This window comes from Podarcis raffonei, chromosome 8, assembly GCF_027172205.1.
Source record: "Podarcis raffonei isolate rPodRaf1 chromosome 8, rPodRaf1.pri, whole genome shotgun sequence".
Lineage (NCBI taxonomy): Eukaryota > Metazoa > Chordata > Lepidosauria > Squamata > Lacertidae > Podarcis > Podarcis raffonei.
Window position 1 is genome coordinate 6494716 of NC_070609.1, and position 13151 is coordinate 6507866.

The window sequence follows — 13151 nt, forward strand, 5'->3', positions numbered from 1 at the left end:
CCTTGGATGGTTAAGTCCAGTCAAAGGTGACTATGGGGTTGTGGCCCTCATCTCGCTTTCAGGCTGAGGGAGCCGGTGTTTGTCCACAGACAGCTTTCAGGGACACATGGCCAGCATGCCTAAACTGCTTCTGGAGCAATGGAGCACCATGACGGAAACCAGAGCGCATGGAAACGCCATCTACCTTCCCGCCACAGCGGTATCTGTTTATCTACTTGCACTTGACGTGCTTTCAAACTGCTAGGTTGACAGGAGCTGGGACAGAGCTCACCCCGTCGCGGGAATTCGATCCACCCACCTTCTGACTGGCAAGCTCAAGAGGCTCTGTGGTTTAGACCACAGCGTTTCCTGCAAGACAGCACTTATTTCCAGAGGCGGTTCGCAAGGCTCAACCATTGCCGTTTTTGTCAGGAGTTCAGAAGCTCCTTTTTAAAGTGCTCTCCCAAATAGTGCTTGGAAGGTGTTTGCAGCAAGACTCACTGTTGGGTCACGGGAAGCCGCTTTCAAAGTGCTGGGCTGAACTGCACTTCGAAGGGGGTTTTCATAGATCAAACCTAACAAACGTGGCCAGCCAGGGGCGATGAGTTCCCCGGTGTAAGCCCAGCCCCAGAAAGATAAATCCAGCGACCCTCTGGTACCAGGGTTAGGGGTAAAATAAAAAAGGTAAAGGTAAAGGGACCCCTGACCATTAGGTCCAGTTGTGGCCGACTCTGGGGTTGCGGCGCTCATCTTGCTTTATTGGCCAAAGGAGCTGGCGTACAGCTTCCGGGTCATGTGGCCAGCATGACTAAGCCGCTTCTGGCGAACCAGAGCAGTGCACGGAAACGCCGTTTACCTTCTTGCTGGAGCGGTACCTATTTATCTACTTTGACATGCTTTCGAACTGCTAGATTGGCAGGAGCAGGGACCGAGCAACGGGAGCGCACCCCATCGCGGAGATTCGAACCGCCGACAGGTGTAAAATACGAAGCAGTTAAATAAAGCAGGCATAGGCAAACTCGGCCCTCCAGATGTTTTGGGACTACAACTCCCATCACCCCTAGCTAACAGGACCAGTGGTCAGGGGTGATGGGAGTTGTAGTCCCAAAAACATCTGGAGGGCCGAGTTTGCCTATGCCTGAAATAAAGGAACTGTTTCTTTTGGAGGAGCAAAGGGGACAATAGCTGTGTATCAATTGGAACAGGGAGGGAGGGGTGAGGAGGTACCGTGAAATTCGGGAACTCCGGACTCTGCCTGTTCCTGAGCGTGGGGCTGCAATCGTGGGCTGCAATGAGATGAGAGGAAGGGAGTTATTGAGAAGGGTCACTCCATGGTGGGTGGAGACAGAAAATGGGGCGGAGCTTGCAGGAGGGCCCTCCGGAGAGGAGAGGGGGTGCGAGCCTAGCATGCAAAGGGGCAAGGAGAGAAGCAAGGGGGCCCCTGTGCAGGAGCGCAATGGGGCAGACATACCCCTGGAGTTGGTGCATCCCGGTGACGTCACGCCTTGCCGTTGGCTGGAGCGAATTCTTCGGGGCACTGGAGGTGGGGGTGTCTGCGGTCGAGAAAACAGATTGTATTGGGGAGGGGTTGTTAGTGTGTGTTTTTTGCTTTATAACCCCAAGAGTCATTTTTGGCCTTGGGAGACATTGCCCTTTGCCAGTCCATCTTTGTTCCCCATCTCAATGCTGGCCAGCTTGCTATTGCACGACTGACTATTGCGCACAGTTCATCCTTCCTGCATTAAGTGGCTTAACTGCACGACACATTGTTCAGAAAACCAGCTTGCTTTTAGGACTCTTTTCCGCAGCTGCAAATATAAATGTTTCGCTTCAGAACGGAAACCCTCAGCTGTTTGTCGCATATATAATACAGACAACAGGCTTTATCGTGAAACTGCAACATACATGTGGGGAAAACAGGTCTCGTCATGAGCACAACAGAAGAGGCTTTTGGCACCACAAAAAAGGGACAGCAGAGGAGTAAGTGCAACCCCACAATGTTCATTTCTTTGCCCTTCTGCAACCGCATCCCATCCGCTCTCACCTCTTGCTCCTCTTCATCCGGCTCGCCTCTGCAGCTGGAAAGTTTGTCAGGGTTGCGCAGTTTCTCCAGGAGCTCAAGAGTCAGGCTGCGGCTGAGCCTTTCCTGGGAAACTAGCTGGTGCTGGTGAAAGGAAGGGATGAGTTGAAGATAGCTGGAATCCATCCTAGGGACAGAGCCACGGCAGGTGGAGAGGGAGATAGCCATATTTACAGCTTCCGACATTATGCCGAAGAGGCAAGCCGCTTAGGTGTCGCAAAGTACAGCTTGCCTCTTCCGCAGTGCAAGTGTGATAGGAATTTTGAGGTCTTAGATATATGGCAATGTTCATAACCGCACGTACATAGATCAGCACAGGAAGACCGACCTGAAGCCATTTTGATTCCCAAACTGAGGAAATGTTTTCTCTACAAGGTCAAAGTGGGAAACCTCCCCATTGTCTTTTCCTTCACAAATCCTGTCTTAAGTGTATGTCTGTGTTTGAATAGGGTGTGAGCCTGTGACATGCCATTTTTCTGGGTCCTCCTCCTTTCCTGCGTGTGAGGGGAGCACCCTGTTGCAACAGTTCAATAAAGATCAGGCTTCCTAGCTGCTTTGCTTCTCAATATTCTCTGGTTGGCCTCTGTTATTTTCTCCTACCAACAGGGAACCCACGTAAGGACTCTATAGCCCAGGAGGACTCCCCTGAGTGAGTGCCTGAGGGCCCTGCTCTTGCCACTTACCATCTGGCCTGGGGCGGGGCCTGGGGCCTCATAAGGACTGCGTGCTGCTTGCTGCCTGCTGCCCAGGAGGACTCCCCTGTGTGAGTGCCTGAGGGTCCTGCTCCTTCCTGCCACTTACCATCTGGCCTGGGGCGGGGCCTGGGGCCTCATAAGGACTGCGTGCTGCTTGCTGCCTGCTGCCCAGGAGGACTCCCCTGAGTGAGTGCCTGAGGGCCCTGCTCCTTCCTGCCACTTACCATCTGGCCTGGGGCGGGGCCTGAAGCCTCATAAGGACTGCGTGCTGCTTGCTGCCTGCTGCCCAGGAGGACTCCCCTGTGTGAGTGCCTGAGGGTCCTGCTCCTTCCTGCCACTTACCATCTGGCCTGGGGCGGGGCCTGGGGCCTCATAAGGACTGCGTGCTGCTTGCTGCCTGCTGCCCAGGAGGACTCCCCTGTGTGAGTGCCTGAGGGTCCTGCTCCTTCCTGCCACTTACCATCTGGCTTGGGGCGGGGCCTGAAGCCTCATAAGGACTGCGTGCTGCTTGCCGCCGCTGCCCAGGAGGACTCCCCTGAGTGAGTGCCTGAGGGCCCTGCTCTTGCCACTTACCATCTGGCCTGGGGCGGGGCCTGGGGCCTCATAAGGACTGCGTGCTGCTTGCTGCCTGCTGCCCAGGAGGACTCCCCTGTGTGAGTGCCTGAGGGTCCTGCTCCTTCCTGCCACTTACCATCTGGCCTGGGGCGGGGCCTGGGGCCTCATAAGGACTGCGTGCTGCTTGCTGCCTGCTGCCCAGGAGGACTCCCCTGAGTGAGTCCCTGAGGGCCCTGCTCCTTCCTGCCACTTACCATCTGGCCGGGGGCGGGGCCTGGGGCCTCATAAGGACTGCGTGCTGCTTGCTGCCTGCTGCCCAGGAGGACTCCCCTGTGTGAGTGCCTGAGGGCCCTGCTCTTGCCACTTACCATCTGGCCTGGGGCGGGGCCTGGGGCCTCATAAGGACTGCGTGCTGCTTGCTGCCTGCTGCCCAGGAGGACTCCCCTGAGTGAGTCCCTGAGGGCCCTGCTCCTTCCTGCCACTTACCATCTGGCCGGGGGCGGGGCCTGGGGCCTCATAAGGACTGCGTGCTGCTTGCTGCCTGCTGCCCAGGAGGACTCCCCTGAGTGAGTCCCTGAGGGCCCTGCTCCTTCCTGCCACTTACCATCTGGCTTGGGGCGGGGCCTGAAGCCTCATAAGGACTGCGTGCTGCTTGCTGCCTGCTGCCCAGGAGGACTCCCCTGAGTGAGTGCCTGAGGGCCCTGCTCCTTCCTGCCACTTACCATCTGGCTTGGGGCGGGGCCTGAAGCCTCATAAGGACTGCGTGCTGCTTGCTGCCTGCTGCCCAGGAGGACTCCCCTGTGTGAGTGCCTGAGGGCCCTGCTCTTGCCACTTACCATCTGGCCGGGGGCGGGGCCTGGGGCCTCATAAGGACTGCTTGCTGCCTGCTGCCCAGGAGGACTCCCCTGTGTGAGTGCCTGAGGGCCCTGCTCTTGCCACTTACCATCTGGCCCAGGGCAGGGCCTGACAGGCCTCACCAGGACAGTTGTTGCTGCCAGGGGGGCACAGAGTGTTTTTAGAGTGGTTTTAAAATGTTTTTAAAATTTTTCTTTTGGATTTTTTGTATGTGGCGGGTGGGGGTGGGATGGATGTTTGGTTGGGCTTGGGGAATTTTTTTTATTATTATTTTGATGTTTTTGTAATTTTTACATTTTTTTGTTTGTATTGTTTTATTGGTTTTGTTTGTTTGTTTAAGATCTTATTTTGTTCTTAGGGGGAGGGGTCAGGGCTGCCGGGGAGCGGGCACCAGCCCACAAAATGGCTGGGGCATGTTCCACAGGGGGGGATGCACTGGGGCAACCGATCTCAGTGATCACGGGTAGGAGGAGGAGTTACGCTAAGACTAGACCACGTCATTACAGAGGAGGCAGGTTTAGTCGTTGTCTGAGGACTATTCCTGCCTCCGGGTCTGGTCCTGACCGGATGGATACTAGAATCAGCAAGGGATACCCACATGACCTGAAGGTGCTGCTGTGCAATGCCAGGTCAATGATTCATAAGACCACTGCCATCCATGACTTGATCATGGATGGAGGACTTGACCTGGCATGTGTAACAGAGACTTGGTTGGATGAAGCAGATGGGCCTGTCCTTGCCGCTGCTTGTCCACCAGGTTTCTCTTACGCACAGCAACCCAGGTCATGTGGGCGGGGAGGGGGGGTTGCAGTGATTTTTAGGAAGTCATTAGTTTGCACCAGGCGTCCTGTTGGGAAGACCCAGTTTTCCGAGTGCATGTTCTGGAAGTTGGGCAATAGGGGCAGTACAGGATTCCTTTTGGTGTACCGACCTCCCCGCTGCACCAAGGATTCCCTGCCCGAGCTGCTTCAGGTCGTGGCGGATGTTCTCCTGGAGACACCTAGCTTGGTCGTCCTAGGGGATTTTAACATCCATGCCGACACGACCTTACAAGGGGCCGCTCGGGACTTCGTGGAAAGCATGGCCTCCATGGGGCTGTCCCTGAATAAGTCTGGCCCAACCCATAGCCGCGGACATGCCTTGGACCTGGTGTTTACCTCTATGGATGTTGGTGATCTGACACTAAGTAAAAGCGAAACGAAAGAAGTGCCATGGTCAGATCACTTCCTGGTGCAACTGGACTTCTCTGCGACCCATCCCCTCTGCAGGGAGGTGGGACCAATTCGGATGGTCCGCCCCCGCCACTTAATGGATCCAAATGGTTTCCAGAGAGTGGTAGGGGATGCTTTATCCCATGTTGATGGCCTTTCAGCTGATTCCCTGGTGGCCCGCTGGAATGTGGAGTTAACCAGGGCTATTGACTGTTTGGCTCCGAAGCGCCCTCTCCGATTGCATGGAGCCCGGACAGCCCTGTGGTTTTCCACGGATCTGAGGGCAATGAAACAATCGTTGAGACGGCTAGAGCGCCGGTGGCGGATAACTCATTCCGAATCTGACCAGATACAGGTTAGAGCTCAACGTCGAGCCTACCAAGTGGCGATAGCGACGGCGAAGAAGAATTTCTTCACCGCCTCTATTGCATCTGCAGAAAACAGCAGCAGGAGACTTTTTCAGGTGGTTCACAATTTAGCGGAACCACCTGCAACATCGGGGCCCAGTATGGGCCACATGTTCTCCTGCAATGATTTTGCAAAGTTTTTTGCAGATAAAATCGCTCAGATTCGGGAAGAAGTAGACTCCACCGTGGGAGCAGGGCCGGGGCGGGAGAGTGCTAGAGTTCTGTCTAGTCAAGTTGAGTGGGATCAATTCCAATCTGTTACCTCCGAGGATGTGGACAGGCTGCTTGGACGAGTGAAACCAACCACCTGTCTCCTGGATCCTTGCCCATCCTGGCTTATAAAAGCTAGCCGGGAAGGACTGGGCGATGGGCTTCGTGGGGTGGTGAATGCTTCCCTCCGTGAGGGAGCCTTCCCAGACCCGCTGAAAGAGGCGGTTATTAAACCGCTTCTTAAAAAACCATCTTTAGATGCGGCCACGATGGCCAACTATCGCCCAGTCTCAAATCTTCCATTCTTGGGCAAGGTGATTGAGCGAGCGGTTGCCGAACAACTCCAGGCACGCCTGGAAGAAGCGGACCATTTGGATCCCTTCCAGTCGGGGTTCAGGCCTCATCATGGGACTGAAACTGCCTTGGTCGCACTGGTTGATGATCTCCGGCGGGCTAGAGACAAAGGTGAGAGCTGTTTCCTAGTTCTGCTGGATCTCTCAGCGGCGTTTGATACCATCGACCATAACATCCTTCTGGACCGTCTTGAGGGGCTGGGAGCTGGGGGCACTGTCATACAGTGGTTCCGCTCCTTCCTCCTGGGCCGTGTTCAGAAAGTGGTGGTGGGGGATGAGTGTTCAGACCCCTGGGCTCTCACTTGTGGGGTGCCTCAGGGTTCTGTCCTCTCCCCCATGCTTTTCAACATTTACATGCAGCCGCTGGGAGAGATCATCAGGAGGTTTGGGCTGGGTGTTCATCAGTATGCGGATGATACCCAGCTCTACCTCTCTTTTAAATCAGAACCAGTGAGGGCGGTGAAGGTCCTGTGTGAGTGTCTGGAGGCGGTTGGAGGATGGATGGCGGCTAACAGATTGAGGTTGAATCCTGACAAGACAGAAGTACTGTTTTTGGGGGACAGGAGGCGGGCAGGTGTGGAGGATTCCCTGGTCCTGAATGGGGTAACTGTGCCCCTGAAGGACCAGGTGCGCAGCCTGGGAGTCATTTTGGACTCACAGCTGTCCATGGAGGCACAGGTCAAATCTGTGTCCAGGGCAGCTGTTTACCAGCTCCATCTGGTACGTAGGCTGAGACCCTATCTGCCTGCGGACTGTCTCGCCAGAGTGGTGCATGCTCTGGTTATCTCCCGCTTGGATTACTGCAATGCGCTCTACGTGGGGCTACCTTTGAAGGTGACTCGGAAACTACAACTAATCCAGAATGCAGCAGCTAGACTGGTGACTGGGGGCAGCCGCTGAGACCATATAACACCGGTCTTGAAAGACCTACATTGGCTCCCAGTACGTTTCCGAGCACAATTCAAAGTGTTGGTGCTGACCTTTAAAGCCCTAAACGGCCTCGGTCCAGTATACCTGAAGGAGCGTCTCCACCCCCATCATTCTGCCCGGACGCTGAGGTCCAGCGCCGAGGGCCTTCTGGCGGTTCCCTCATTGCGAGAAGCAAAGCTACAGGGAACCAAGCAGAGGGCCTTCTCGGTAGTGGCGCCTGCCCTGTGGAATGCCCTTCCAGCAGATGTCAAAGAGATAAACAACTACCTGACATTCAGAAGACATCTTAAGGCAGCCCTGTTCAGGGAAGTTTTTAACGTGTGATATTTTACTGTATTTTTGGTTTTTATGGAAGCCGCCCAGAGTGGCTGGGGAGGCCCAGCCAGATGGGCGGGGTATAAATAATAAATTATTATTATTATTATTATTATTATATGGGCTCTTGGATACCCCATAAGGGAAAAGGGCATATTTTGGTTTACAACACAAGATAAACTTGAAACGAAGACTGTACCTGGTGTGGTTATATAGCAGTGCCCCCCCCATGCGCATTTGGAAGGCTTTTAAGCCACCTTGGATGTGTTGTTTTAGTGGGAAATTGATTACAAAAGCCGCCCCTCCCTGGGACTCATGAGCAGAGAAGGGAGGCGAGGAGACTGGGATACTTACAGTCAGCATCTTGGAGGCAGTGGGACGCTTCTTCGGATTCTTGGTCAGCGTCACCTTGACAAAGTGGTGAAAGGCCTGACTCCTGTGGGGACAGGAGCACCCATGCTCAAGGAGAGTTTATGGCTGTAAGCTCCGACTCACATCCCCTATTTACTCTATGCATTTAAAGCAATGTCATAGGACTTCCTGCAAAGAATTCTGGGAAGTGTAGTTTAAGAGCGCTGAGAGCTGTTATGGATTCCCTTTTCCCCTCAAGAGAGCTACAGTTCCCAGAACGGTTTGATAATCAATCAAAGGGAACACTGGGAATTGTAGCTCTCTGAGGAGAAGGTCCGTCTCTGCTGAAGGTCTGCCTAGCACCTTCCTTGCTTTCTTTTCAGTGCCATGTAAAGCAGTGTTCCCCAACCTTGGGGCTCCAGCTGTTTTTGGACTACAACTCCCATCATCCCTCGCTAGCAAGACCAGTGGTCAAGGATGATGGGAATTGTAGTCCAAAAACAGCTGGAGGCCCAAGGTTGGGGAACACTGATGTAAAGCATGGGTAGGCAAACTAAGGCTTGGGGGCCGGATCCAGCCCAATCGCCTTCTAAATCTGGCCCACGGATGGTCCTGGAATCAGCATGTTTTTACAGGAGTAGAATGTGCGCTTTTATTTAAAACGCATCTCTGGGTTATTTGTGGGGCATAGGAATTCGTTCATTCCCCCCCCCCCTTCAAAATATAGTCTGGGCCCCCACAAGGTCTGAGAGACAGTGGACTGGCCCCCTGCTGAAAAAGTTTGCTGACCCCTTTGTAAAGGCTGGTCTGTTTCCCCCAGACTTCTGACAGACTAAAAATGTGTTGTTTTTCACTAGTCTGCTGCCAAAGTTTCCTGAGACTGTTGTGGTGGTGCAGCAGAAGCGTGCTTGGCCCATAACCTGTTGTTGGGATACTGCCAGGGAGACAGAGTCCATCTGAGCCACCAAGCCAGCTGCCGGACGATCCATCGATCTCCCGTAGACACACAGTATCAGCAATTAGCAACACGAAGCCTCAGAAATAGTATTCCACATTCTTAGGCTGGTGCACACTCTATCAGCAGAATTCACACAGCGAAAGATGCACAGCAGGAGAGCATATTTACAAGTTTATATAGCGTTGGTCAGAACAAAGAAAAAACATGACTGCCTGCTTCGGTATGCTCAGGCAACAAGAGAAACGAAAGCAAAGACACAACAGAAACATCCTGTGAAACAGAAAATACGCAGATTCTGTGACTCACAGCCTGCTCCCTTTTAAGGTGGAACGGAAATATCCTAACATAATATACAGTGGTACCTCAGGTTAAGTACTAAGTTCATTCTGGAGATCCGTTCTTAACCTGAAACTGTTCTTAACCTGAAGCACCACTTTAGCTAATGGGGCCTCCCACTTCTGCTGCTGCGCCGCAGCTGAACAATTTCTGTTCTTATCCTGAAGCAAAGTTCTTAACCCAAGGTAATATTTCTGGGTTAGCGGAGTCTGTAACCTGAAGAGTCTGTAACCCGAGGTATTGTTAAAGGCCTCCAGGTGCCAGAGTTTTTGGGTGCAAGCCGCCCGTAATTCTCGGAAGTCAGGAAAAAGTTAGAATGAATCAAGGGCTGACTAAAATCTGCCAAGCATGGAAATCCCTGGGCTCTGCTTATGCTAACAAACCATGGGTCATTAGGAGAACATAGAAGACGATGGCCCATCAGTGAAAGCCAGAGCCGTGAGACCCCACCCTGAGCTCTGGGTAATTAGCAAAAGCGAATACCAGAAGTGGTAGGGGGAAGCTTCCAGAACTGCAGCGGGTGATGAGGTAAGCAAACAGGAAAAAACGTCCATTTTGCAAGCTGGAAAGTGACGGGGGCAAAGCACAAGAAGGTCTGTCGTTTTAGGTTGGTCTCAACTAGGGCCAGGGCCTTTTCAGTACTGGCCCCGACTTGGTGGTACGCTCTGTCACAAGAGACTAGGGCCCTGCGGGACTTGACATCTTTCCGCAGGGCCTGCAAGACAGAGCTGTTCCGCCTGGCCATTGGTTTGGACTCAGTCTGACCCTTCTGTTTCCCTCCCCTTATGGTTTTGACTTTTAAAATGAGACTGCATTTTAACCTGTATTTTAATTTCTTTTTCTTTTTCTTTTCTTATTATGTTTTTGCTGAAATTTTATCAGTGTTAGCCACCTTGAGTCCGGCTCTTGCCGGGGAGGACGGAACATAAATAAAATTTATTATTATTATTATGCTGCAGAGAGGGTCCAACATGATGTTTGAGGTCTCTTGGAAACTGAGGCTGCAGTGATGAGAGATACCTCTTGGGATGTGAATGCTCTGAAGTCCCTCCCTCTAGACCAAGGTTGTATATACAGTGGTACCTCAGTTTAAGAACAGCACTGTTTACGAACTATTCGGTATATGAACTCCGCAAAACCGGAAGTAGTGTTCTGGTTAGCGAACTTTACCTCTGTCTACGAACAGAAGCTGAATGGTGGAAGGGCAGCGGTGGTGTGAGGCCTCATTAGGGATAGCACACCTCAGTTTAAGAACGGCTTTGGCTTAAGAACAGTCTTCTGGAACGGATTAAGTTCGTAAACCGAGGTACCACTGTGTGTGTAAATAATACCATATATCATAAGGACACCACCGTCTCTGCTGTGCCTTCTTTCCAGAGGAAACACAGGCACCTGAAATCTCACACTACTGTGGGGATTGGGGTGGCATGGAACATTTACCGTATTTTTTGCTCTATAGGGTGCACCGGATCATAGGGCGCACCTAGTTTTTTTTGGGGGGGGAATAAAGGGGGAAAATATTTTTCCCCCCCCAGCATCCCACTCGCTGTCTTGGTTCCTTTTTAGCCGCGGGGCTGGGGCGGGGGAAGCCCAAGATTCCCCAGACCCCAGAATGGGTCTGGGATCGGGGGCGAGGTTGCGCGGAGCCTCACCTCCGCTCCCGGAGCTTGCTGCTATCCGCAAGCCTTCTGAGCCCGGCGGGAACTACCGCCGGGCTCCCCAGGCTTGTGGATATCTGCCCGAAGCCCGGGGTGTGCTGTGCAGCGCTCCCCGGGCTTCAGGATGCAGGATGCTATCCGCAAGCCCTGGGAGCCCAGCGGGAACTCCCACCGCGCTCCAAAGGCTTGCAGATAGCTTCCTGAAGCCTGGAGAGCGAGAGGGGTCTGTGCGCACCGACCCCTCTCGCTCTCCAGGCTTCAGCGAAAGCCTGCATTCGCTCCATAGGACGCGCACACATTTCCCCTTCATTTTTGGAGGGGAAAAAGTGCGTCCTATAGAGCGAAAAATACGGTATATTTATGCTTTCCTTGTGCTATAAGTCACTTGGAGACCTTTGGGTGACAAGCAGCTGATAAAACTGAATAAATAATCATAACGCGAAACGTGCTGCACCCCTCAGGTCGTTCGCCCTCGCCGCAATGCTGCAATTGTTGAGCATGTAATTGGACTTACCACCGGGCTTTGTCCTTGAGCTTGGGGGGTTGGTAGCCGCTCTTCGTCATCAGCACCAAGACCCTGTGAGGTGGGACAAGGAAGTAAGCACACCCTTCTCTGCTCATGAGCAGGCTTCTCCAAACCTTGGCTCGTGCCTCCTTTCTTGAATTCTGCACCCACAAAAGCTGGGTTCTGTTGCTGGCATGAATTCCGCACAACCGCCCTTTATTTTGCATAATTTATTCTGCTAGTCACAGGGAGAGGCAAGGACCTAGTTTGAAGCCCTGCCCGTCCAACATTGTCAGCCACAATTCTTATTCAGCAACACCCCCCCCCCCATTGCGTTCCGAAGGCTAGGAAGGATTGGACCCTGATTAATAAAATACACACAAGGCTTGGCCAGCAAGACTCTGGGAGGAAGTGCGAATAATAATCTGTCACACCCTGGCTCAGGTCCCTTTTATTAACAAAAGAACTTTTAACACAGCGCTCGTAAGAACCAATCAGATTTCCTCTGAGCATTTCAAAAAAACCTGCAAAGTTAGATCAGAGAAATCCTTTTAACTACAAAGACTACTTTGAGCATGCATACATATTTTAGGTAAATACAACAGGAATCAAGGAGGAATGCATTTAGCAAATCCCAGAGGTCATAAACAGGAAAGGAAGGATGGCAATGGAAGACAGTATTTACCATCTCCTTGTGAACTCTTTTCCTGGCCCTTAAAAGGTAAAGGGACCCCTGACCGTTAGGTCCAGTCGTGGCCGACTCTGGGGTTGCGGCGCTCATCTCGCTTTATTGGCCGAGGGAGCCGGTGTACAGCTTCCAGGTCATGTGGCCAGCGTGACTAAGCCGCTTCTGGTGAACCAGAGCAGCGCACGGAAATGCCGTTTACCTTCCCACAGGAGCGGTACCTATTTATCTACTTGCACTTTGACGTGCTTTCAAACTGCTAGGTTGGCAGGAGCAGGGACTGAGCAATGGGAGCTCACCCCGTGGCGGGGATTCGAACCGCCAACCTCCTGATCGGCAAGTCCTAGGCTCTGTGGTTTAACCCACAGCGCCACCCGCATCCCTTTCCTGGCCCTTAAGATCTACCTAAAGATTAACAAAATCTACATCAAAGCTACCTTCTATCTTTATGGCGCAACTGGTCTGTGTAAAATGCTATACGTGACTGTCAGGCAGAGAGAAAATGGCAGAGGTGCAGAGGCTTGTGGGATTCGATCAGAAATCATGTCAAATGGCTCAAGCCCAGTCAAAGCAATGCGTTCATTGCTGACACAATGGCTTGCTACGTTTTTCATAATTCCTCATAGCAATCCCACCGGACCACCACACACACCACACCCCCAGGTTTTTGAGGTCTCACTTCATGTTCAGACGACTCCCAATTAAATCATTGGCACCAAGGCAGTTGCCCTGCGCCACCTCCCACAGCCCAGAGAGAGAATGGAGAGGATGTGCAACTCACCGCAAAGGGTGTACGTCGAACAGGGGGGGCTGAAGCTCCGCCAGCTCGATAGCAGTGATCCCCACAGACCAAACGTCGCACAGTTCGTTGTACCCGCCCTTGAGTTCCACAGCCGCCACCTCTGGGGCCATCCTGGAACACATGCACAAGGCTGGACTCACCACAACTTCGATTAAAGGCAGCCCCTTCCATTGCATGCCACCCGCAGCCCTCCCTGACTTGGTGCCCTCTAGGTGCTTTTTGGACTACAACTCCCATCATCCCTTTAAGAAGGAAATCAACAAGCT

At 52.8% G+C, this 13151-nt stretch overlaps 1 protein-coding gene across 2 annotated transcripts in view; it reads right to left on the reverse strand.

The window, feature by feature from the left end:
- The window catches only part of MAP4K1 (mitogen-activated protein kinase kinase kinase kinase 1), a 77925-nt gene that overhangs the window by 35171 nt on the left and 29603 nt on the right, over positions 1-13151 (reverse strand). Inside the window, exons 9-14 of one of the 2 annotated variants that reach the window (XM_053401832.1) lie at positions 12865-12996; positions 11408-11470; positions 7945-8026; positions 2024-2143; positions 1451-1532; positions 1207-1265 (exon numbers count right to left, since the gene is read on the reverse strand). In XM_053401832.1, coding sequence (XP_053257807.1) covers positions 1207-1265; positions 1451-1532; positions 2024-2143; positions 7945-8026; positions 11408-11470; positions 12865-12996 — 538 coding nt within the window. The remainder of the gene's footprint in view (positions 1-1206; positions 1266-1450; positions 1533-2023; positions 2144-7944; positions 8027-11407; positions 11471-12864; positions 12997-13151) is intronic. The other variant, XM_053401834.1, reaches the window with a different exon arrangement.